Genomic DNA, 26,464 nt, shown 5'->3' with positions numbered 1-26,464 from the left:
TATTGTATACTTTCACTTACATGAAATATATAGATTAGGTAAATTTATGGAGACAGAAAGTAGATTAGAGATTACCATGTTCCTGGGAATGGGGAGTTATTGCTTAATGGCTGCAGAGTTTCTGCAAGGGTGATGGAAGAGTTTTGGAAGATGGAAGAGTTTCAAGATAGTGATGATAGTTGTACAGCGATGTGAATGTGATTAATGCCATTGAATTGTAAACTTAAAAATGATTACAATGGCAAATTTTATGTTATGTATATTTTAGTACAATTAAAAAAAAAGCCTGGATGATATGTCCATCCCTGCCTCCATGCCTTTGCTCACATGGCTTGCTTTTGCTGGGGCACACTTTTCTTACATTTTGCCTATTGAAATCTCATTCTGTTTTCAAGGTTGATCTCAAATAGGACCTCCTTCCTTGATGACTTTTCTAACTTATTGTCTCCCTATGTGTTCTCAAACCAGTGTGATCTTCCATTTGTCTGAGCTCTCAGACTATGCTCTGTGTCCCTTTGGGGCTGTTGCTTTGCCTTCATCACTTACTAGGCTGTAAGTTCTTTGAGTAGAGGCACCTTGCCTTATTCATCTTTGCATTATTCATCCAACAAATATTTACTGAGGCCATACTATGTGGTAGCCTGGAATATAATGCCAGTGCACTGTAAAAAATCAATCAATGTTCAATTGAGTTGGCATGCCATACGTGGTCTGGACCTCAGATTTTCGGAGGACTTTCAGAGTGTGTAACCTCCTCCCTATTAAATAGTCTTGTTGGCTCTTATTCTTGGAATTAGTGGACTGTGATAGGTAGTTTTTTCTTTCTTCTGGGAACATATATAATTCTTCTTTTTGGGAAGTCATTTTCTTTCTTCTTCCCTGACTCCAACCCATGTGATTTGAGTGAACTGCCATGTTTTCACATGCCCTTGCTCTCTTGGTTACTGTTGATTGGTTCAAGGTGAACACCTGACCCAAGCTGGACCAGTCAGAGCTTTGCCCTAGGATTTTTGAAACCAGAACAGAGAGGAGAGCCTGGGGAGTTGAGAAGCCACATTGCCACCTGTGTTAGAAGCTGACATGTAGCAGAATAGGATGTGGCTGATGCACAGATAGAAGAAGAGAGGAGCGGAGAGAAAAAGCCCTGGTGCCAGTTGCATCAAAGATCCATCTGTATCTTTGTCCCTTTCAGAGCTTAATGTTTCAACACTTCATTGTACTCCTCAAGGCAACAAATTCCCCTTTAATCTAGGTTAGTTTGAGTTTAGACTCTGTCACTTGCAACCAAATTGCTGCACCTCTCTGAGCCTCAGTTTCCTCATTTTAAAGTATTGATAATGACCCCTTCCTCATATTTTAAAAATTTGATGCATATAAAATGCTTATGATGGCTCCTGGCACGTAATACACACCTAATAAATGTTAATTATTACTATTTGAATTAGCATTCATAGTGCCTGGAGACGATGTGAATGAGAACATAAGTCTATCAAATAAGAATAGAGATGGCTCTGATTTTTCTTTAAGCTCTGTCCAAGACAGAAGGGCCATTTTTTTTTTCATGACTTTATTACCTCTTTGCTTTATGTCCTTGTAAGGCCCAGACATGCCTCCTTCATTGATGACAAGGAGTTCTTACCACCGTTAGCCAGTTCTCATTAAGGTGCCTCCACTCTGGGGGCCTGAGACACAGATGGGCTTGTTCCATACTCTGAAAGGAGCCTCGTCTCCCTACATTCCCCTTTGGCTCCAGCTGATAGACACTCAGTACACAGTTCCAAGACTTAATTGCATTCTGCTTGTATGTTGCCAAACACTAAAACCTTGTTGTTGGAGTTAAGTGTTTTGGGAAATGGTCTGTAATATTTCACCAACCGAGACTTCAAAAAGTTGGAATTGCTGAATGAGCTGCCAGATCCGAACTTGATCTCCAGTTGGCCTACCTGTGCTCACTGGAGAGGACATGTTGAAACCTTCCTTCCCTGTGAGCTCTGTGAATTCATTTAAGAAATATTCTGTCCCTGCAGTGGCATTTAGTGGCACATAGTAGACTCTCAATTGTGGATTTTAAATATATTATGCATTTTAAAGACACTAAAAATATAATAACTTCAAATACTTAAATCATGGTTACACTGTGTCAGACACTCTTTCAAGCATCTACATATACTAATGCAATGGTTCACGAACTCTCCTGCATGTTAGAATCACGTGGGTAATTTAAAATAGTCCAGATGCTCAGGCCACGCCCTACACCAATGAAATCAGACTCTCCTAAATTGAGAGTTTTAAATACGCCCCAGGTGACTCACATATGTAGTCAACTGTGAGATTCAGGGAATGAACTCATTTCATCTTCATAACACCTTATAAAGCAGGTGCTGCTACTACTCAGGTTGCATAAGTGAGGAAACTCAGGCACAACAGACAGGTTAAGTGACTTGCCCAAGGTCACCCAGCTGGCAGATGTCAGAGCCAAGTGTTGAACCAGGCTGTATGGTCCCAGAGTTCATGCCCTTAATCACCAAAACCTATAACCAGAAGCCCACATATTCTTTTTTTTTTTCTTATTTATCTTTTTTTTTTTTTTTTTTTTTTTTAGACAGAGTCTCGCATTCTCGCCCAGGCTGGAGTGCAGTGGCACGATCTCGGCTCACTGCAAGCTCTGCCTCCCGGGTTCACGCCATTCTTTTGCCTCAGCCTCCCGAGTAGCTGGGACTACAGGCGCCCCGCACCACGCCTGGCTAATTTTTTGTATTTTTAGTAGAGTTGGGGTTTCACCATGTTAGCCAGGATGGTCTCAATCTCTTGACCTCGTGATCTGCCCACCTCGGCCTCCCAAAGTGCTGGGATTATAGGCGTGAGCCACCATGCCCAGCCGAAAAATTTATCTTAAAAGTATTTGTTTACACACACACACATCACATGTGTTTACATTATACAGATTAATTCTATAATGAAAATCTGTGGCCCCATCAACCAAAGAACTATGGCATTGCCAATAAGACATACACCTGATGCTCTTTCCCAGTCCAGGGCCCCAGGTCCCCTCCACAGAGGTCATTGTTATCCTGAGTTTGGGAGTTTATCACTGCTTTGCATATATAAAGTCATATTTGTATGTATACCTACACAGCATGTGTTTTACTCTTGCTTATTCTTGTTTTATAAAAATGAGATCATGCTATTATATGTCGTCTTCTGGTTTTAATTTTTTTCCTGCTATTTCCCAAATTTTATTTTTTTAAAATTTTAATTTTAGGTTCAGGGGTACATGTGCAGGTTTGTCGTACATTAATAGGTAAACTTGTGTCATGGGGGTTTGTTGTACAGGTTATTTCATCACCCAGGTATTAAGTACCAAATAGTTATTTTTTTCTGCTCCTCTGCCTCCTCCCACCCTCCACCCTTAGGTAGGCTGCAGTGTCTGTGGTTCCCTTCTTTGTGTCTACGGGTTCTCGTCATTCAGCTCCCACTTATCAGTGAGAACATGCAGTATTTGGTTTTCTGTTCCTGTGTTAGTTTGCCAAGGATAATGGGCCTCCAGCTCCATCTATGTTCCTGCAAAACGTGATCTCATCCATTTTTATGACTGCGTAGTATGCTGTGGTGTATATGTGCCACATTTTCTTTATCCAATCTGTCATTGAGAAGCCTGCATATTCTCTTATTCTCTGTCCCCATCCCACTGTCTGGTTCAAACTCCCATGCTCTCATAATGTCTCCTGGACATTTCAAAGTCTCGTCATTGGTCTTCTTTCTTGAGTCTCAGGCTCTCTAACTCAGCTCTGTCCAATGGAATTATAATGCGAGCCACATATGTAATTTTAAATTTTCCACTGGCCACATTAAACAAGTAAAAAGAAGCAGGATAAATTAATTTTAATACCATCTTTTATTTAACCCAATATATTTCAAATATCCTTTTGACACATAATCAATATTAAACAATATTAACGAGATAGTCTACATTCCTTTTTTCATACTCACTGTTCAAAGTCCCGTGTGTATTTTATACTTATAGCTGTTGAAAAATCACAAAATCTATGCATTTAGGTAAAGAGGCTTTATTTTTTAAAAAAAGGGTTACAGTCTACAAGGTGGCCATCCCACAGGCTGGGAACCATACCTCTGGCCAGAATCATTAGCAGGCATTTTGAAGGAGAGGAGTTGGTTTCTTTTTTTTTTTTTTTTTGAGATGGAGTCTTGCTCTGTCGCTCAGGCTGGAGTGCAGTGGCGCAATCTCGGCTCACTGCAAGCTCCGCCTCCCAGGTTCAGGCCATTCTCCTGCCTCAGCCTCCTGAGTCGCTGGGACTACAGGCGCCCGCCACCACGCCCGGCTAATTTTTTGTATTTTTAGTAGACATGGGGTTTCACCATGTTGGCCAGGATAGTCTCGATCTCCTGACCTCGTGTTCCACCCGCCTTGGCCTCCCAAAGTGCTGGGATTACAGGCGTGAGCCACCAGGCACAGCCAGGAGGAGGAGGGGTCGGACAGGAATTTTAGCTGACTGGGGTGGCCAAGTATACATATTCAACAGGTTATGAGAAGAGTTATGAATATTTATGAAGGTGGTTATGACATGTGTGACATATGACTCGTTCACCTTGGGGTGGGGCCTGACATTTAAATGTATTATATTTAGGTCCTATATGTCAAAAAGGTCTTTTTAGGACAAAGGCACTCATGTACACAGCCTCTGTAAACTGGCCAGAATCAGTCCATGGTTGTGGTCTTTTTTATTAGGAGAAAGTTATTGAAATCAGTCTCTCGTCTAATCAAAGCTGTAGTTATGGCTGGTGGAAAGGGAGCGGTGCGGGGGAGGATCAGTTCGTCAGTGTCTGGTGGTTGGTTAGTGGCAGTTGCTTTAACATTGCTTATCTCAAGGCCAGCGCTTGTTTAGCTGCTAGAGAAAAAGAAAAACCTTGTGGCAGTTAGAATCCAGTTTATTCTTTAAGTGAAGGAGTGTGTGACTTAACCCTTTCCTGGAACGGCCATAAGCTCTGTTGATAACTTGATATCTTATTGCTACAAAGAATTCATTTTGTCGGTCTTGTGATCTCTATTTTAACATTAAATCTGGTCAGTTGTGTCTAAACTACACAAAAGAGGGGGTATAACGAGGTGTGTCAGACCTCCAGTTCTTGTCATGGCCGTGAACTCAGTTTTTAAGGTTTTTCTGGGGGTCTCTTTGGCCAAGAAGGCATCTGTTCTGTCGGTGGGGCTTAAGATTTTATTTTTAGTTTACATCGCACATCTCAATTTGGACTGGCCATGTGTCCAGTGCTCAGTAGCCACACACGGCTAATGACCACCATATCGGATGGTGCCGCTGTAACCCATTCCCCACCCTGCAGACAGAGCAAACTTTCTAAAATGTAAACATCACTGGTTTTCTCAACAATTTAGAACATATCCCTAGCTTCCTATTACTCTCAAGACAGATTCCTCAAGGTTGTTTGTGATTTATTTCCAACTCACCCTTCTAGACTATTTTTCCATAACTTCACGTACGGACCTTCCAGCCCTAACAAACTTCTTTTTTCTCCCCCAATACATAATTGTTTTTCAGGTCACTGTGACTTTGCACAGGCAGTTTTCTCCACCTGAAAAGCCATTCCTCTTCTCTGGTTCTTTCCACTTCTTCACCTACAACACTCCTCTTCTCCTCAAGTGCCTTCTCATTTATTTTAAAAATCTTCGAGGATTCATCTGGGATGGGTTAGTCCAACCCTCCTGTGCATTCATGTGGAACCTTGAACACAGCTTTTATCATATTTGTTGGTAGCTGCCTATGTGCTCACATCTCTCACAAGGCCAAGTGCTTCACCAGAGCAAGGATCATGGCTTGTCTCCCTTTCTGCTCCCAGTACCTTTCTCACTCAGTGCCTGTCAAATATTCGACACATAATATTAGACCCCATTCCCTCCAGTCATTTGTATTACTTGCCTGGTCTTGGTTGAAATGTAGATTTGGGACCCTCATAATCTAACTTTCTGATTTTACAGATGGGGAAACGGAAGCCCTAGAAGAAAAGAAGACTAAATGTATTACCATCTGACCCACTTCCTGGCTAGCCTGTTCACCTGTCTGCTATTCTTCATTGGTGAGTTTTCTGCAAATGTAAAACGGCATTAAATTGAAGAAGCGAGGAGCAGGCCGGTTGGCCTGCTTTATGCAATCAGTGGTTCATGAAATCATAAAGTGTAAATAAAATGTTTGTAAATGAGACCGCATTTCAGATGCCCTAGAGTTGCTAGACCTGTAATGCAATCCTCTTACAAGCTCTGGTATAATGAGAAAAGAGTGTTAAATTTATTGTCTTTGTAAATTTGTATCCCTTTCCTCCTCTGTTGGAAGTGCTTTACAAGTGAGATCCAGCTGCTGTTTTAGCAAACTTGGATGGTGATGTTTCTGTGTCACCCCAAGTAAAAATGGTTTGGGGTGGATGGTCTGTTTCTTTGATCCCTTGAAGCCTCAGCTCTCTTTTTTATCATGGGGTTAGGGTGGGGAAAAAGAGAGAGAGAGAGATTTAGAATGTGCTCAGAACAGCCAGTTTGTGGGGTGAACTAAAGAACATTGCAGAGCATTATTTCATGCTCCTTCATTGAGGCACTTGGCCATTTGACTCCCATTAAATTGGAAGTTGCGTGTTTAAAAAAAACTTTATGTAAAGTTTAAGTTTTTTATGCACAAGTTAGGTGCACTGTTTCTCTTTGCAAACTCACTGTTGGGAGAGAAGCTAGAGACCCAAGGAGGAGATAGAGGAAGGGTTAATTAGGATATCAGTCGCCTGGGGTCATTTAACACAAGGGAAGATAACTAATCTTTCAGTATCTGAGAGCATCACTGGGGTATAGTGAGAGGAATGCCAATTCATAGGTACCCTCGATGCTCTAGAGTTAATATCAGGAGATTTAAAGAGAGGCATTGGAAGTTTATCAGAAGTAACACTGGGGATGAGATGACATTATCCCTTTCGTACTGTGGAATGCCCAACTTCTCCTGGGTTTCTTGGCTTGCCTGACACCAGACATGTGGTGTCTTTCTCAGTACAGACTGAATGGGGGTGCCAGGGTCAATCCACACCCAAACTACTCGTAAAGCTTCAGATAGACTTTTGCTAAGATAGCTATAAATATAAGTTCTAATGTTTTTTTCTGCTCCCTAATGGATCATCTTGTGCAACCCTTCCACTTTGAAGACCATTGAGCTAGGAAATTTACTTACCTGGCGCCTCTTTTCACAGTGGTAGAGACATGAGGGTTGGCTCTGATAACAATCCCCACCTTGCATTTGTTTCATGCTCTTTTAAATCCAAATTGGCACTTTCACACCTGCTGCAAAACGGAGTGATAAAACATCTGTGTTCTTAGTCTTTCCCTTTTCTCTTGATTGATGTTGTGAATTTAACTCAGGGTTTCGTCTTAGCATCACCTGCGTGATATATCCCATGATAGTGCCTTTCTCTACGACCTCACTCGCCCTCTTAGAGGAAGGGGTGTCTAGAATTTGACTATGCTTATACACAGATCTCTTTTCTTTCTCCTGTTGCATTAATTGGGAATCAGTTTGTTTCAAGTGAAGGAAATCAAATTAAATGTGGCTTCCGCAGAAAGAGAAGCTGTTAGCCGCCATAACCAAAAGTTCAAAGATCTGTCTAGGGAGCCAGGGGCCCAGATGATGTGACCAATATTTGATCTCTCTTTTGCTGCATTTCTTGGCTTTGTTTTCCTCCCTTTGTTGGCAGTTTCTCTCTGTGTGCTGGTTCCCAGAAGCAGTAGGCTTGTTTTATCCTTAGTGTCAACAGTTCCAGAAGAAAGAAGGCTTCTTGTTCTCTCTTCCAGTTCCAACAGAAGTTCAGGAATTGAGTTTTATTGGATTACTTTGGGTGTCCATCCTGAGCCATTTGCTATGATTAGGGAAATGTCATGCTTGCATTATCCAGGTCTTGGTCACGTGCCCACACCTGGCACTGGACTGAAGCACTGCTCAATCCACAATGAATGAGAGTCAGGGGGAAGGGGTTGCTGCCTAAAGAAGAGGCAGTGGGCAGGCACGAGCTACACACGTGTTCCATCTTTGAGTGAGGACTTTCCTTGACAGAGGCTCAACTATGGGGTTGGAACGATACAGTCCTTTGCCTGAATTACTGCTTTCATTTTGCTATGCAATTGTGATGCTAACTATCCAGAGGTAGGTCAAAGCTTTCAGATTAAGGGTACACAAGAATGTCCTCAATTAAGACACCATTCTTAGAGGTCCCAGGCCACCTACACTTCTGACCAACTGGCTACACTTTGAGGGTTCCCACTAGCCCCTCTGGTCCATTAATTCACTATCATATATATTGTACTTTGTTGAGTTCTTATCTGTGTATAAGACAGAACAACCCACAGAACTCAACAAAGTATGATATAGATGATTATAATTTTATTATAAAGGATATAAATAAAAATGATCCGAATTAAGAGTAACACAGAGTGAGGTCTGGGAGGGGCCAAGATGTGGTGTTTCCATGTCTTCAGGATATCAATATATGATTATCAAATAGGGAAACTCACTGGAGTGTTGGATGTTCAGAGTTTTTATTAGGGCTTCATCATGTAGACATGCTTGGTTGAATCAATGGCGATGTGATTGAACCCCACCTCCAACCCTCCTTCTGTCCCCAGAGCACAGGAAGATGAAAGGATATAATGTGGTTCAAAACTCCAACCCTCTAATCACATTGTTGGTCTTTCTGGCATGACCAGCTTCCAGCATAAAACTGTCTAGGGACCCACTGTGGATCACCTCATTAGCATAAACTCAGGGGTGATCTGTGGGGCCCACTATGAATAACAAAGAAACTCGTCTCACTCTGGAACTTCTAAGGGTTTAGAGGCTCCCTTCCAGAAACTGGGGATAAAGACCAAACCAATTCCTTATGATACACCACTCCTCTATGCTGGGTCCCAACTTCTTCCCAGGCCTGGAAACTAACACTGTCCAATATTCACTGTCTCCTCTGCTGCCACCACTTCTGGACCCAACACCAGCTCTGACTGAGGCTTTTAGCCACTTCCTCCCTCAGCCCATCAGAGGTCTCCTTTGGGGTCTCCTCCTGAACTGTACTGTCCTCTATTCCAAGCCCTTCTTTCTTTTCCTCCCAAAGCTAGTGACTTTGGAAGAGTCCACCTCTCTATGTCTCAGTTTCTTCATTGGTAAAATGTAGGATGTGGATTGGTTTCAACTCAGTTGTTACTTCTTCCAGGAATCCTTCTCTAGGGGACACTTTTGTTTTTTTGTGAGTAGCATCTGAGTCCTTTTCCTTTTCTTGGGAAACTTTCACTCTATGAGATTAATATTTCTCCTATTATAAAAGTCAAAAAATCCAGATACTTGCTTTCTCAGCCTTTTTTATCAACTAGGATATGATCATGTGACTTAGGCTTTGCAATCAGATTTTTATGTTTTCAGAGGCAGTAATGTAAAGACTGAGAGTTAAATTAGCCACAGTCAGATTCTGTTGCTTGCATATAAAGACATTGACTGATGCACCTTCTTTGACTTGCCAGACTTAGTGGTGGCTTTCTGTGTGCTCCATCTTTCTCTGCCATTGTTGTCACAGCTAAGGTGTATTGAGTCCTTACTGTAAGCTGGATACTTTATATAGCCTATCTCACTAAAATTTTTTTTTTTTTTTTGAGATGGAGTCTCACTCTGTCATCCAGGCTGGAGTGCAGTGGTATGATCTCGGCTCACTACAACTTCTGCCTCCCGGGTTCAAGCCATTCTCCTGCCTCAGCCTCCAGAGTAGCTGGGATAACAGATGCCCGCCACCACTCCCAGCTAATTTTTATATTTTTAGTAGAGAGGGGTTTCCCCATGTTGGCCAGGCTGGTGGTCTCGAGCTCCTGACCTCAGATGATCTGCCCACCTTGGCCTCTCATAGTGTTGGGATTACAGGCATGAACCACCAAGCCCGGCCCAGGCTATCTCATTGACTCTTCAGTGGCATTCCCATTTTACAGATGAGATACATAGAAGTGAAGATATCTCTCAAGGTCATACAGCCAATGACAGCACAACTAGGTTCTGAACTTTCTCAGTCTGACACCTGAGTGTTCTCTTTTAACCATCACACTATAGCACCACTATTTAACCTTTGGAGGACACAGGCTATCTTTATACCTCTGGCATCTCTCAAAAAGCCTGGAGCATGGTAGGTACTCAATGATATGCAAGCTCAGGTAGATGACAAGGTCTCACCTGGCTCAAACACTCTATGAGTTTCCTACCTCCGCCCATCAAACTGCAGCCCTTCTTTCAGCCCCCTTCTCCCACTTGTTACCTCCAGGACTTACCATCTAATCACTATAAACTATTCTTCACCTCCTTCACACCCCTGTTCCCATGCATACCTTAAAATCAATGTTGAAAATCTTCCCCAGTCACCAGTTTTTCATTTTCACCCCTGTTCCTAGATTATTTTGACTTTGGGGATGAAGGTGTTTCTGCCTCGTGAAGGGCTTTGTACCATGTCATGTTCTCTGCCTTACCCCCAGCTCCTTGGTGACCCCTGAGTTTCACATCTTTGGGAATGTTTTAGCAGAGTTAATGTTACCATTTGCAAGACACACTGCAGCCTTTTTTTGGAGTCCCAAATATAACAAATCTAGGTTCTCTTTGGCATGATGACATCTTGCTTAAAAGAGTCAAAGACTTTCTCTGAGATTTGCAGATGAGGGAGTTATCATTCAAATAGCTATCAAAAGAGCAGATGTTAGTTAAGGGTGAGAAGTGAGAATGATATTGTTATGGGTTTCTGCAACTGAGTATTTTCAGCTTCAAGTAGCAGAAAACCCAGACTCGACTGTTTTGGGTAATGAAGGATGTATCAACTCACTTCAAAATGTTCCAACCAAGGTGATTCTCTTGGATCTGCCCCTTGTTGGCAGTAAGGTGCCTGCACAATTTAGTGAAGACATGATAACTTCCATGGAAGGACTGTTTTTCTCTGTGCTCTGTTTTGTTTATTTGTTTGTTTGTTTTGAGATGGAGTCTTGTTCTGTCACCCAGGCTGAAGTGCAATGGCGTGATCTCAGCTCACTGCAACCTCTGCCTCCTGGGTTCAAGTGATTCTCCTGCCTCAGCCTCCCAAGTAGCTAGGATTACGAGTGCCTGCCACCACGCCCAGCTAATTTTTGTATTTGTAATAGAGACGGGGTTTCACCAGGTTGGCCAGGCTGGTCTCGAACTCCTGACCTCAGGTGATCCACCTGCCTTGGCCTCCCAAAGTGCCAGGATTACAGGTGTGAGCCACTGTGCCCGGCCTCCTCTGTGTTTGTTTTTAAGAAGAAACAAACCTTTCTCAGGAGCCTCCTCTTGAAAACCTGGGGTCACATGACCACCTATAAATCAACCCTAGCAGGAGGAAAGGAATTGCCAATATAAATTTAGGCCAATCAAGATTTATCCTGATCTCACATGGGAAGGGGTAGACACTTGAACAAAATCAGGACTCCTAGCAAAAGAAGAATGGGAAATGGCTGTTAAGTAGCATCCGTGGTGATAGATATAATCCCAAAAGGCAAGTGGGAGAGACTTTTCATCAGAGCACGGAAAGTGGATTGGGACAAAGGATGTGGGTGTTTCTGGCTTAAGGCATGTGATGGAAGGGACTAGCTCTGTGATGTTTAATAGAAAACCTGCCCCAAGCTCTGAAAGTAGACTTTTTACTTTTAAAAGTCTAAGGTCAAAGGAATGCCTCAGCTCTATTCTCACCAACCTATTGGGTCATTGAGGGAACTGTTTGTGCTGGCCTTGCCTTAGGACACTGTGCTGTGAGCTTATTTCTTATACTATCAGGCTTCACCTTTGCCAGGATGGGCAGTCTCATATATAAGCTAGCCTCCTGGTCATCTCTATTTCCTAGAAGGCAGTGGGGATCTGAGGAAAACTGATGAGTCTAACCCTGATGATGGCTTCTTTTAGTTTCTCTCAGTCATCCATCCATCCATCCATCCATCCATCCATCCATCCATCCATCCCTCCTTCCATCCATCCCTCCATCCATCCCTCCATCCACTCAAGCATTCATCCACTTATCCACTCAACTGTTCATCCATCCATCCATCCATCCATCCATCCATCCATCCATCCATCCATCCATCCATCCATTCAGTCGATGCCAGAAATATTATGAGAAGTTCTGGGACTACAATAACAAATAAAGCAGATGTAGTCCTTGCCCTCATGAAGGCTAAATCTAGTTGGGAAGACAGATAACAAGTAAACAAAAAAAATTCAGAGCTATTTTGAGACCAGGCCAGAAAGGAATTTGTCCTCTCTCCGCTTTTCACTAGTGTGGTTCCTTTGCCCCAGGGCAGTGTGGTGGAGAAAGTTTGAGAGTTAAATAGCCAGGCCCAAATCTCAAGTTACTGAGTGTGTCATGTCTTCAAAATGTGAATGAGATTTTCTTTGCACATCTCAGAGGATTGCTTTGGAGATCACATGGTGCTAATGGATGTGAACGCCCTTCAAAAATGTAAATGGTTTCTAAATTTTATTGTCACTAAAGCTCGAGCTCTGATTTTCCCCCCAGAAGATGACCAGTTGGAACCCCAAGACAAAATCCTTTAAGTAGAGAGGCAGTGTAATGTGGTTAAAACAATATTGCAAGATCTCAAGATGACCAGGATTTGAACTCTGGATTAATTGCTTGAAGGTGTGTGACTTGGGCAAGCCGCTTCACCTCCTTTAGCTTCAATTTTCTGTCCTCTGTAAATGTGAAGAAGCATAAGAATGCTAGTTTCACAGGATAATTACAAGGAATCAACCAGCAAATGCATATGTATTACATAGTGCCTAGCATGAGGCACTTAGAAAAGTTTCACGTTTATTGAATTCTTACTCTACATTATTTTTATCTGACTTCCCCTGGCTACCTCCAGGTCCCAAAACAGGGAAGGACACTCAACCTCAGCCATGCAGGTGAAGCTCAGGGACTGAAATGAGCAGGATTGGGTAAAGAGGAAGTGATGCAGGCATTGTTTTAACATTAGCTTGGGCTTTTATTTTGATATCATGCTTCACAATTCGTCATAGCTTTTGGTCTAGTTCCTCCTTTACCTGCGAACCTTTAAATGAAATGTCAAGGCAGGGTGGTGACAACAGTCTAGGTATTGGTTTTAATGTACTGGTATGAAACTTCAGCCTCTTTCCTTTCATATAAAGTAGAAAGATAGGAAGTGAAATGACCACCAACATAGCAAATTAATGCAGAAGTTTGTATACTAAGCTCACTATGTCTGTTAAAAAGAAGAAATGTTACTTACCCCAGTTATGTAGCCTTGGGCAGGTTTCTCAACTTTCTATACCCCAGTTTCCTCCACAATAAAGTGGGGGTCAGAGTGATATCTACCTCATAGAGCTGTTGTGAGGATAAACTATAATTGAATGCAAAGCACTTAGAACAATGCGTGGTATACAGTAAGCACACAATGAATGCTTCATTTTAGTTAATTAAAAATGTGTTGCTTATACATGCAAAGAATATCCCTGGAAAGTAATACAAGTTACTGGGTACAGTGTGAGTGCCTCTGTAAACCGGAATGGGGTCTGAGAGTTGGAGGGGGAGGAATACTCACTACTTAGTGGATATTCTTTTGCACTGCTAGGATTTGTACCCTATGCATTCATTCCTTTTCCACAAAAATGACAAAAACTATTCTGAATAGTGCCAAACCCCCCTTCATCTACATATTTACCATATTACGTTCACCAGCCCTCCTTGTCTCTGTTTTTTGGGGAAGACATTCCTCTTCCCTCCTAAATTTATCCTCGAGTGGGGGTCAGCAAACGATGACTGATGGCCCCAATCTGGTCTATGGTCTGTTTTTGTATGACCTCTAATTTAAGAACAGTTTTTACACCTTTAAAGGACTATATAAATAAAAAGAACATGCAACAGATGTTTACTATCCAGTCCTTTACAGAAAAAAGCTTCTCTAGCGCACATATAGTTTAAAAAGCTCTCATGTTAACCACTTAGATGGCTTGGTCAGAGCTGTGGGACAGTGACTCCTGGGGACCTAGCACCTAGTAGGTGCTCAATTAAGATTATGATGGAGAGGCTAGTAAGCAAAAAAATTTCTTCCTGTGGCTCTTCTTAGAACCTGGAAGCTGGGAGGGGATGTGTTGCCTCGTCCTGGTCCCCAATCTATCTTAGTAGTAAGAGGTCTTCCTTGGTTTGAGTAAACACGCTTTGTCTAAGCAGAATAGGTCTTGTTGCTGCTGTTTAATACTTGCCTTCTTTTTTTTTTTTGGCAGGAAAGTGACATTCTGCTGGAGGGCAGGGTGGGAGAGTAATACTGATAAAGGCCACTAGATAGAGCTACAGCTCTGAGAAACAGGCTCAGAAACTGCCAAGTGGGAGGGCGGAGTAAGTCTTGCAATTTCAGATTGCCCCTGACTGGGACAGACAGACTTCAATTTAGACTTGGCTCTGCCTCTTACCTGCTATATGACTATTGGACAATCTTAAGTCTTGATATCCTTCTTTGCAAAATGGAGATTATAAGAATGCCCACCTCAGAGGGATGCTGTGAGCACTGAATAAGATAATACTGAAGAAGGCACTCTGGGAATACAGTACAAATGTGAGCTAATATAATTCATGAAAGCCTCCTCATTAGATGAGCTCAATTCCAAAACCGCAACAACCTCCTTGTTTCATAGCAGAGGGCGCTGGAGGTCAGAGGGTAGGGATGGGGAGGGGGTTCATAGTCAGCTGGACATGCGTACAAAACACTTCTCAGAACCTCTATTTCATCATCTGCAAAACAGGAAGGATACAAGAGCCCTTCTTTGCAGGCTTGTGAAGATGGAATGAGATCATATATGCCAAATATTTTGCATGAGGTCTGGAACTAAGCAGCCCTTCAGTAAATGTTATTTAAAAATTTTTTTTTTTTAAATTTCTTTTGAGACAGAGTCTCATGCTGTCACCCAGGCTGGAGTGCAATGCCATGATTTCAGCTCACTGTAACCTCCACCTCCCGGGTTCAAGCGATTCTCCTGTCTCAGGCTCCTGAGTACCTGGGATTACAGGCATGCACCACCACACCTGGCTAATTTTTGTATTTTTAATAAAGTGGGTTTCACCATGTTGGTCAGGCTGGTCTTGAACTCGTGATGTCAGGTGATCCGCCCACCTGGGCCTCCCAAAGTGCTGGGATTACAGGCTTGAGCCACTGCATCCAGTCAGTAAATGTTATTTTGTGAGTAGGTTTCTTGATGCTTTTTGTTATTCTGTCCTTAAGACCCCCTCTCTCCTCTCCTCTTCTTGCCTGTCGTCCCATTTCTTCCTTTGACCGTCTTGACCTATGGGATGCTGCTGCTATGTTTCTGTCTCCAGTGCAGCCTCCTCTCCTGAGTTATGCAGTCCCCCTACCTGGCTGTCCCTCAGGCATCTCCAACTCAATATGCTTAAAACATAACTCCTCATCTTCTCATTATGAATTTCTTTTCTTCCTCTTCTCCTGGTGCATTTAAGGCATCACCTTCCACTCGTGATTCCTGATATTCCCGTCTCCGTTACTTATAATCCATCACACCAAGTTCTGTTGATTCTTCTGTTTAAATATCTTTTCAATGAGTGTCTTCACCCCATCTCCACCCCCATTGCTCTCCCCACAATCACCGCCACAGCCTCATCTTAGCTCCTTGTTCTTTGTGAGTGCCATTTTTCTCCCCTGAAAGCAAATGCAATTATTTCCTTCCTCAAAATCCTTCCATGGATTCCTATTTCCAGGCAGATAAAGCCCAAACTTCCTAACATGGCTTATAAGGCATCTAAAAGATCTGACTTCTACTTCTCTCCCCAACCCCGCTCCTCCCTTTCTCTGTCCTGTACTCCCAATTCGAAATATGGCCCAGCTGGACTTACGTTTAGGTCCTCAAATGACAAATTAAGCTTCTTTTTTACCTTTCAGCCTTTGCACATACTGTTCCTTCTGCTTGGAACATTCTTTCTTCCCTCCTTGTCTGCCTACCCATCTCTCTCTGGCTAACTCTAGCTCATCTTACAGGTATCAATCACCTCTTCTCAAAAACCTTTCCTGACATCTCAAGTATGAGTTAGTGCTCCCCTCCCTCGTGTCCACTGGGATCTTTTTGTACTTGCTTTAATTTGGCACCATTGCACTGTTTATCTTGTGTAATTAAATGTCAGCTGTGATGGTCACCTGACATTTGAGATATATGTCAAATTGGCTGGGTTCCTGTCCCATGTGTAGTGAGAAGCCAAATGTCCATTTAAGATTTCTATAAACCTAGAGAGCTCATGCAATAGTAGTCTCTCTAACTTTGACTTCCTGTTCCTAGTATACTCTTTTATTTTTGAGACAGGATCTCGCTCTGTTGCTCAGGCTGGGGTACAGTGGCATGATCACGGCTCACTGCAGTCTTGACCTCCTGAGCTCAAGGGATCCTCCTGCCTTAGCCTTCTGAGTAGGTAGGACTACAGGTGCTACCACAAGGTTTTTTGTTTTGTTTTGTTTTGTTTTGTTTTTTTGAGACAGAGTCTTGTTTTGTCACCCAGGCCGGAGTACAGTGGTGGGATCTTGACTCATTGCAACCTCCGCCTCCTGGGTTCAAGTGATTCTCCTGCCTTAGCCTCCTGAGTAGCTGGGACCACAGGGGTGTGCCACCATGCCTGGCTAATTTTTTGTATTTTTAGTAGAGACAGGGTTTTACCATATTGGCCAGGCTGGTCTCGAACTCCACCAGCTAATTTTAAGAACGATTACATTCTGTAGAGATGGGGTCTCACTATGTTGCCCAGACTGGTGTTGAATACCTGGCCTCAAAGGATTCTCTCACCTTGGCCTCCCAAAACGCTGGCATTACAGACCTGAGCCACCTTGCAAGGCCCTGAACTCTTTATTGTGGTGAGGGTCTGAGTACCTCAAGGCCCCCCACTTTTTTTTGCCCCCAAGCAACCCAGATGTATAACACAGCGCCTTTTCTTTATTTCTTCAAAACATTGCTCACAGAAGACAGTTGGGTATGTAACAGAAACTACTAAAGGTCCAGAGGGATGAAGTGGAGGGATTGGTTTGCATTGTGGTTCTTAGGGATCCACCAGCCAGCCCTGCCCTGTTTTTCCCCCCACCGATTGGTTATCTCCTGAAGTCCCTTCTCACTCTCCTGTTACTCGGCTCCCTTTTCCTCCTCTACCTCCTTTGTCCTTTTTCTTCTTCTTTATTGGCTGCTCCCTCTTTCTTCTCTGCTCCTCCCTCACTCAAATTCCTATTTAATACAGAGACCTGTAGGGTCTCTTAATTTCGTAGTTTCTCTGTAGAGTGTATCTTACCTTTCCACCCCGAATAGCTTTACGGGGTTTACTGCTAAACATAGGGTATCTCTGTGGAGGGACATGTGATGTTATATAATCCCTCTGCCCTCCCTGTCACATTTTATTGACTTCTCTGTTTTTATGTGAACTCCATGATCTCATCTTGGACCATATGTCAAAAAAAGAAGAAATTGTAAAAAATGACAAACTCCATGAGAAGAGAGACCTTGTCTGCCTTGTTCTTTGCTGTATCCTTAACACCTAGAACTTGGTTGGTGCATATTGGGCTCTCAATAAATATTCGTTAAATGAATAAATGACTGAATAGGTGAATGGATGAGTGTGAGATTGCTTAGACTAAAGAATAATTCGAATGTAACTCTCCTCCCCACTTTTAGATTGCCAGATGGAGAGATTTGAGCCTAGCCTACCTAAATGCTCTGATAATCCAGGCATAAGAGCAAATCAAGTCCAGTTGTCCAATTTTTAATTCAGCGTGGCCATCACTAAGGACATTAAAATGCCTACGGTTCCTATAACTTAGTGAGAATGTAGGTGAGCATAAGACCAAGATGAGAGAAGAGGTTATGAGTCTACACACATTTTGAGATGATAGGAAGATAAGCTTCCTTCTGTAACTAAGACCAACGGAAAATATACGAGGACTCAAGGCTAAAATTTTCTTGCATACCATTGCCTTGTTGAGAAATGTGCCATCCATCCATCCATCCATCCATCCATCCATCCATCATTCATCCATCCATCTATCCATCCATCCATCCATCCACCATCCATTCATCCATCCATCCATCCATCATTCATCCATCCATCTATCCATCCATCCATCCATCCAGCATCCATTCATCCATCCATCCATCCATCATCCATCCATCCATCCATGCATCATCCATCCATCCATCCATCCATCCATCCATCCGTCCGTCATTCATCCATCCATCTATCCATCCATCCATCCATTCACCATCCATCCATCCATCCATACATACATATATCTGCCCACTCACCCATCTGCCCATCCACCCATCTGCCCATTCATCCATCCATCCATCCACTCACCCACCCAACCATCCAAGGCAATATATATAATATTGAGAAATATGCTGTAGCTTAATTGGCATGAAATTAAGTTAATATCAGTGCCTACTTAATGAAGTTATTATGAGATTGAAATGATATTATCTAGGTAAAGCACTCAGCACTGGATCTATTGCATAACAGAAGCTCAATAAATGGTAACTGTTGTTAATAGGATCTAAATACCACACTTGAATTCCATGGCCCCAGCTCTTTCCCAGACAGACATCAAACATTCAGTTCAGTTTTATTCTCCCGTATTTGAGGCAGATAAATAGGGTGAAGGAATCTGAAGAGGAAGTAGGTAGAGTCAGGCTGGATCATTGAAGAACAGAAACTGGTAGGTTGGGTCTGGGGTGTGGAATTGAGGGGAGGGCCACCTGGGACCATCCCCCTCTAAAAATATTGCTAGAAGTCAGTCTCCAGATGACCCTACTGTAAAGGGTCATCCATAAAGAGCATCCATGAGGGTAGTCAGGAGGCAGGAACACAGGCAGGATACAGGAACATGATATAGGCAAACACTTCTCCACTGAGACAGCTGGTCAACCCAGGCCCAGCCTACCTCAGGGCACTGTAGGGCCCGATGGGTATGTTGATCCGGCTCTGCAGCCAGTTGATGTAATCCTCTTGAGGCATATGAATGATGTGTTCTCGCACAAACTGTGGGGCAGACACAGTGGCAATCTCAGAATTTGATCTGAAAAGTAGACTCTACCTTCCCTCCCTCCCCTCAAGATCCTGGAAGATATGTGATTGAGACTGGTGGCCCCAGGAATACCATTCAGGCATTCATAATCTTGGAGCATCAGATTGGGGTGGTCCTTTGGGGAAGAGGACCCCTTTCCAGTTTCCTGGCTCAGCAGACTAATTTTAAGACCCTTCTTGTTGCTATTGATGGAAGGAAATTTGGGGAGGACAGGAAGTCCCAGCTATCTGCATTTTTCTTTCTTTTCTACTCCTTAATATCTTTTCAAACAGTTATTTGTCTTTAAACGTTTTTGGTTTGTAAATCCCTTTCAGAATTGATGACAGCTATGGGCTTGCTTTCCTGGAGAGGGTTTAAGACACACAAAAGGAAGAGTTTCATGTAGACCCCCATATCCAGGTTATTAGAAGTTCTGTGATGTTGGGTGGCTGGCAAGATGGTGGAATAGAAACAGCTCCAGTCTGCGGCTCCCATTGAGATCAACACAGAAGGTGGGTGTGTTTCTGCATTTCCAACTGAGGTACCTGGCTCATCTCATTGGGACTGGTTAAACAGTGGGTGTAGCCCACGGAGGGCAAGCTGAAGCAGGGTGGGGTGTTGCCTCACTCAGGAAGCACAAGGGGTTGGGGAATTCTCTCCCCTAGCCAAGGGAAGCCAGGCGGGACTGTGCTGTGAGGAACGGTGCATTCTGGCCCAGATACTATGCTTTTCCCACGGTCTCTGCAACCCGCAGACCAGGAGATTCCCTTGGGTGCTTACACAACCAGGACCCTGGGTTTTAAGCACAAAACTGGGTGGCCATTTGGGCAGACACCAAGCTAGCTGCAGGAGTTTTTTTCTCATACCCCCGTGGCACCTGGAATGCCAGTGAGACAGAACTTCCTCTCCCCTGGAAAGGGGGCTGAAGCCAGGGAGCCAAGTGGTCTAGCTCACTGGATCCCACTTCCACGGAGCCCAGCAAGCTGAGATCACTGGCTTGAAATTCCTGCTACCAGCACAGCAGTCTGAAGTCAACCTGGAATGCTCGAGTTTGGTGGGGTGGGGGTGTCTGCCATTACTGAGGCTTGAGTAGGCAGTTTTCCCCTCACAGTGTAAACAAAGCCACCGGAAAGTTCGAACTGGGCAGAGCCCACAGCAAAGCCACTGTAGCCAGACTGCCTCTCTAGATTTCTCCTCTCTGGGTAGGGCATCTCTGAAAGAAAGGCAGCAGCCCAAATCAGGGACTTATAGATAAAACTCCCATCTCCCTGGGACAGAGCACCCGGGTGAAGGTGTAGTTGTGGGTGCAGCTTCAGCAGACTTAAACGTTCCTGCCTGCCAGCTCTGAAGAGAGCAGCAGATCTCCTAGCACAGTGCTCAAGCTCTGCTAAAGGACAGACTGCCTCCTCAAGTGGGTCCCTGACCCCCATGTCTCCTGACTGGGAGACATCTCCCAGGAGGGGTCGACAGACACCTCATATAAGAGAGCTCTGAATGGCATCAGGCAGGTGCCCCTCTGGGACAAAGCTTCCAGAGGAAGGAATAGGCAGCAATATTTGCTGTTCTGCAGTCTCCACTGGTGATACCCAGGCAAACAGGGTCTGGAGTGGACCTCCAGCAAACTCCAGCAGACCTGCAGCAGAGGGGGCTGACTGTTAGGAGGAAACCTAACAAACAGAAAGGAATAGCATCAACAAAAAGGACGTCCACACAAAAACCCCATTTGATGGTCATCAACATCAGAGACCAAAAGTAGATAAATCCATGAAGATGAGGAAAAACCAACACAAAAAGGTGAAAATTCCCAAAACCAGAATGCTTCTTCTCCTCCAAAGAATCACAACTCCTCGCCAGCAAGGGAACAAAACTGGACAGAAAATGAGTTTGACAAATTGACAGAGGTAGGCTTCAGAAGATGGGTGATAAGAAACTCCTCTGAGCTAAAGGAGCATGTTCTAACCCAATGCAAGGAAGCTAAGAACCTTCAAAAAAGGTTAGAGGAATTGCTAACTAGAATAACCAGCTTAGGAGTCCGTTCCAAGATGGCCAAACAGGAACAGCTCCAGTCTGCAGCTCCCAGCATGATCAACGCAGAAGACAGGTGATTTCTGCATTTCCAACTGAGGTACCTGGTTCATCTCATTGGGACTGTTTGGAAAGTGGGTGCAGCCCATGGAGGGTGAGCCGAAGCCGGGCAGGGCATCACCTCACCTGGGAAGCACAAGGGCTCAGGGGATTTCCCTTTCCTAGCCAAGGGAAGCTGTGACAGACTGTACCCGGAAAATCAGGACACTTCCTCCCAAATACTGCACTTTTCCAATGGTCTTAGCAAATGGCATACCAGGAGATTATATCCCACACCTGGCTTGGCAGGTCCCACACCCATGGAGCATTGCTCACTGCTAGCGCACCAGTCTGAGATTGACCTGCGAGGCAGCAGCCTGGCAGGGGGAGGGGCATCCACCATTGCTGAGGCTTGAGTAAGTCAACAAAGTGGCCGGGGAAGCTCGAACTGGACAGAGTCCACTGCAGCTCAGCAAGGCTTGTTGCCTCTGTAGATCCCATCTCTGGGGGCAGGGCATAGCTGAACAAAGGCAGCAGAAACTTCTGCAGACTTAAACGTCCCTGTCTGACAGCTCTGAAGTGAGCAGTGGTTCTCCCAGCACAGTATTTGAGCTCTGAGAATGGATAGACTGCCTCCTCAAGTGGGTCCCTGACCCCCGTGTAGCCTAACTGGGAGACACCTCCCAGTAGGGGCTGACTGACACCATACAGGTGGATGCCCCTCTGGGACGAAGCTTCCAGAGGAAGGATCAGGCAGAAATATTTGCTGTTCTTCAATATTTGCTGTTCTACAGCCTCTGCTGGTGACACCAGGCAAACAGGGTCTGGAGTGGACCTCCAGCAAATTCCAACAGACCTGCAGCTGAGAAACCTGAGTGGGAGAAGGAAAACTAACAAACAGAAAGGAATAGCATCAACATCAACAAAAAAGACATCCACACCAAAACTCCATCTGTAGGTCACCAACATCAAAGACCAAAGGTAGATAAAACCACAAAGGTGGGGAGAAACCAGAGTAGAAAAACTGAAAATTCTGAAAACTGGAGCACCTCTTCTCCTCCAAAGGATCGCAGCTCCTTGCCAGCAACAGAACAAAGCTGGATGGAGAATGACTTTGATGAGCTGATAGAAGTAGGCTTCAGAGGGTCGGTAATAAAAAACTTCTCCAAGCTAAAGGAGGATGTTCGAACCCATTGCAAGGAAGCTAAAAACCTAGAAAAAAGATTAGATGAATGGCTAACTAGAATAAACAGTGAAGAGAAGACCTTAAATGACCTGATAGAGCTGAAAACCAAGGCATGAGAACTACATGAAGAATTCACAAGCTTCAATAGCCGATTCAATCAAGTGGAAGAAAGTGTATCAGTGATTGAAGACCAAATTAATGAAATAAAGTGAGAAGAGAAGTTTAGATAAAAAAAGAGTAAAAAGAAACAAACAAAGCCTCCAAGAAATGTGGGACTATGTGAAAAGACCAAAGCTACATTTGATTGGTGTACCTGAAAGTGACAGGGAGAATGGAACCAAGTTGGAAAACACTCTTCAGGATATTATCCAGGAGAACTTCCCCAACCTAGCAAGGCAGGCCAACATTCAAATTCAGGAAATACAGAGAATGCCACAAAGATACTCCTCGAGAAGAGCAACTCCAAGACATGAAATTGTCAGTTTCACCAAGGTTGAAATGAAGGAAAAAATGTTAAGGGCAGCCAGAGAGAAAGGTTGGGTTACCCACAAAGGGAAACCCATCAAACTAACAGTGGATCTCTCAACAGAAACTCTACAAGCCAGAAGAGTGGGGGCCAATATTCAACATTCTTAAAGAAAAGAATTTCAAACCAGAATTTCATATCTAGCCAAACGAAGCTTCATAAGTGAAGGAGAAATAAAATCCTTTACAGACAAGCAAATGCTCAGAGATTTTGTCACCACCAGGCCTGCCTTACAAGAGCACCTGAAGGAAGCACTAAACATAAAAAGGAACAACTGGTACCAGCCACTGCAAAAACATGCCAAATTGTAAAGAACATTGATGCTAGGAAGAAACTGCATCAACTAATGGGCAAAATAACCAGCCAACATCATAATGACAGGATCAAATTCACACATAACAATAGTAGGCTTAAATGTAAATGGGCTAAATGCCCCAATTAAAAGACACAGACTGGCAAATGAGATAAAGAGTCAAAACCCATCAGTGTGCTGTATTCAGGAGACCCATCTCATGTGCAGAAACACACATAGGCTCAAACTAAAGGGATGGAGGAAGATCTACCAAGCAAATGGAAAGCAAAAAAATGAGGGATTGCAATCCTAGTCTCTGATAAAACAGACTTTAAATCAACAAAGATCAAAAGAGACAAAGAAGGCCATTATATAACAGTAAAGGAATCGATTCAATAAGAAAAACTAACTATCCTAAATATATATGCACCCAATACAGGAGCACCCAGATTCATAAAGCAAGTCCTTAGAGACATACAAAGAGACTTAGACTCCCACACAATAATAATGGGAGACTTTAACACCCCACTATCAACATTAGACAGATCAATGAGACAGAAAGTTAACAAGGATATCCAGGACTTGAACTCAGCTCTGCACCAAGCAGACCTAATAAACATCTATAGAACTCTCCACCCCAAATCAACAGAATATACATTCTTCTCAGCACCACATCGCACTTATTCCAAAATTGACCACATAGTTGGAAGTAAAACACTCCTCAGAAAATGTAAAATAACAGAAATCACAACAAACTGTCTCTCAGATCACAGTTCAATCAAATTAGAACTCAGGATTAAGAAACTCAATCAAAACTGCACAACCACATGGAAACTGAACAATCTGCTCCTGTATGACTACTGGGTAAATAATGAAATTAAGGCAGAAATAAAAATGTCCTTTGAGACAAATGAAAACAAAGACACAACGTACCAGAATTTCTGGGACACATTTAAAGCAGTGTGTAGAGGGAAATTTATAGCATTAAATGCCCACAGGAGAAAGCAGGAAAGATCTAAAATCGACACCCTAACATCACAATTAAAAGAACTAGAGAAGCAAGAGCAAACAAATTCAAAAGCTAGAAGAAGACAAGAAATAACTAAGATTAGAGCAGAACTGAAGGAGATAGAGACGGGAAAAAACCCTTCAAAAAAATCAATGAATCCAGGAGCTGGTTTTTTTTGTGAAAAGATTGACAAAATAGATAGACTGCTAGCTAGACTAATAAAGAAGAGAAGAGAGAAGAATCAAATGGATGCAATAAAAAGTGATAAAGGGAATATCACCACCAATCCCACAGAAATACAAACTGCCATCAGAGAATACTATAAACACCTCTATGCAAATAAACTAGAAAATCTAGAAGAAATGGATAAATTCCTGGACACATACACCCTCCCAAGACTAAACTAGGAAGAAATTCAATCTTTGAATAGACCAATAACAGGCTCTGAGATTGAGGCAGTAAATAATAGCCTACCCACCAAAAAAAGTCCGGAACCAGATGGATTCATAGCTGAATTCTACGAGAGGTACAAAGAGGAGCTGGTACCATTCCTTCTGAAACTATTCCAATCAATAGAAAAAGAGGGAATCCTCCCTAAGTCATTTTATGAGGCCAACATCATCCTGATACCAAAGCCTGACAGAGACACAACAAAAAAAGAGAATTTTAGACCAATATCTCTGATGAACATCAATGCGAAAGTCCTCAATAAAATACTGGTAAAGCGAATCCAGCAACACATCAAAAAGCTTATCCACCACGATCAAGTCGGCTTCATCCCTGGGGTGCAAGACTGGTTCAACATACACAAATCAATAAATGTAATCCATCACATAAACAGAATCAAAGACAAAAACCACATGATTATCTCAATAGATGCAGAGAGGCCTTCGACAAAATTCAACAGCCCTTCACCCTAAAAACTTTCAACAAACTAGGTATTGACGGAACATATCTCAAAATGCTAACAGCTATTTATGACAAACTCACAGCCAATATCATACTGAATGGGCAAAACCTGGAAGCATTCCCTTTGAAAACTGGCACAAGACAGGGATGCCCTCTCTCACCACTCCTATTCAACATGCTGTTGGAAGTTCTGGCCAGGGCAATCAGGCAAGAGAAAGAAATAAAGGGTATTCAATTAGGAAAAGAGGAAGTCAAAATGCCCCTGTTTGCAGATGACATGATTGTATATTTAGAAAACCCCATCGTCTCAGTCCAAAGTCTCCTTAAGCTGATAAGCAACTTCAGCAAAGTCTCAGGATACAAAATAAATGTGCAAAAATCACAAGCACTCCTATACACCAATAGCAGGCAAACAGAGAGCCAAATCATGAGTTAACTCCCATTTACAATTGCTTCGAAGAGGATAAAATACCTAGGAATCCAACTTACAAGGGATGTGAAGGACCTCTTCAAGGAGAACTACAAACCACTGCTCAACAAAATAAAAGAAGACACAAACAAATGGAAAAACATTCCATGCTCATGGATAGGAAGAATCAATATCGTGAAAATGGCCGTACTGCCCAAGGTAATTTATAGATTCAATGCCATCCCCATCAAGGTACCAATGACTTTCTTCTCAGAATTGGAAAAAACTACTATAAAGTTCATATGGAACCAAAAAAGAGCCCGCATTGCCAAGTCAACCCTCAACAAAAAGCACAAAGCTGGAGGCATCATGCTACCTGACTCAAACTATACTATAAGGCTACAGTAATCAAAACAGCATGGTACTGGTACCACAACAGAATTATAGACCAGTGGAACAGAACAGAGCCCTCAGAAATAACATCACACATCTACAACCATCTGATCTTTGAAAAACCTGACAAAAACAAGCAATGGGGAAAGGATTCCCTATTTAATAAATGGCGATGGGAAAACTGGCTAGTCTTATGTAGAAAGCTGAAACTGGATCCCTTCCTTACACCTTATACAAAAATTAACTCAGGATGAATTAAAGACTTAAATGTTTGACCTAAAACCATCAAAACCCTAGAAAAAAAGCCCAGGCAGTACCATTCAGGACAGAGGCATGGGCAAAGACTTCTTGACTAAAACACCAAAAGCAATGGCAACAAAAGCCAAAATTGACAAATGGGATCTGATTAAACTAAAGAGATTCTGCACAGCAAAAGAAACTATCATCATAGTGAACAGGCAACCTACAGAATGGGAGAAAATTTTTGCAATCTACCCATCTGGCAAAGGGCTAATATCCAAAATCTACAAGGAACTTAAACAAATTT

At 43.0% G+C, this 26,464-nt stretch overlaps 2 protein-coding genes across 17 annotated transcripts in view; one reads left to right on the top strand and one right to left on the bottom strand.

Annotated features, from left to right (window-relative positions):
- Positions 1 to 26,464, top strand: part of LOC107126792 (putative uncharacterized protein encoded by LINC00269) — a 214,597-nt gene that overhangs the window by 41,356 nt on the left and 146,777 nt on the right. For all 16 annotated transcript variants that reach the window (XR_012420739.1, XR_010579616.2, XR_012420738.1 and 13 more), the window contains one exon: positions 6,011 to 6,108. Coding sequence is in view for 2 of the 16 variants with exons in the window: in XM_065524871.2 (XP_065380943.1) it covers positions 6,011 to 6,031 (21 nt within the window). In the remaining 14 variants the exon portion in view is untranslated. The remainder of the gene's footprint in view (positions 1 to 6,010; positions 6,109 to 26,464) is intronic.
- CCDC60 (coiled-coil domain containing 60) overlaps positions 16,530 to 26,464 on the bottom strand; it is a 207,481-nt gene continuing 197,546 nt past the window's right edge. The window contains exon 14 of the mRNA XM_005572376.4: positions 16,530 to 19,104. Coding sequence (XP_005572433.3) covers positions 19,003 to 19,104 — 102 coding nt within the window. The 3' untranslated portion in view covers positions 16,530 to 19,002. The remainder of the gene's footprint in view (positions 19,105 to 26,464) is intronic.

This window comes from Macaca fascicularis, chromosome 11 (genome assembly GCF_037993035.2).
Source record: "Macaca fascicularis isolate 582-1 chromosome 11, T2T-MFA8v1.1".
NCBI classification, from domain to species: domain Eukaryota; kingdom Metazoa; phylum Chordata; class Mammalia; order Primates; family Cercopithecidae; genus Macaca; species Macaca fascicularis.
Note: the sequence above shows the minus strand (reverse complement) of the source record. Positions and strands in the feature narration are given on the sequence as shown.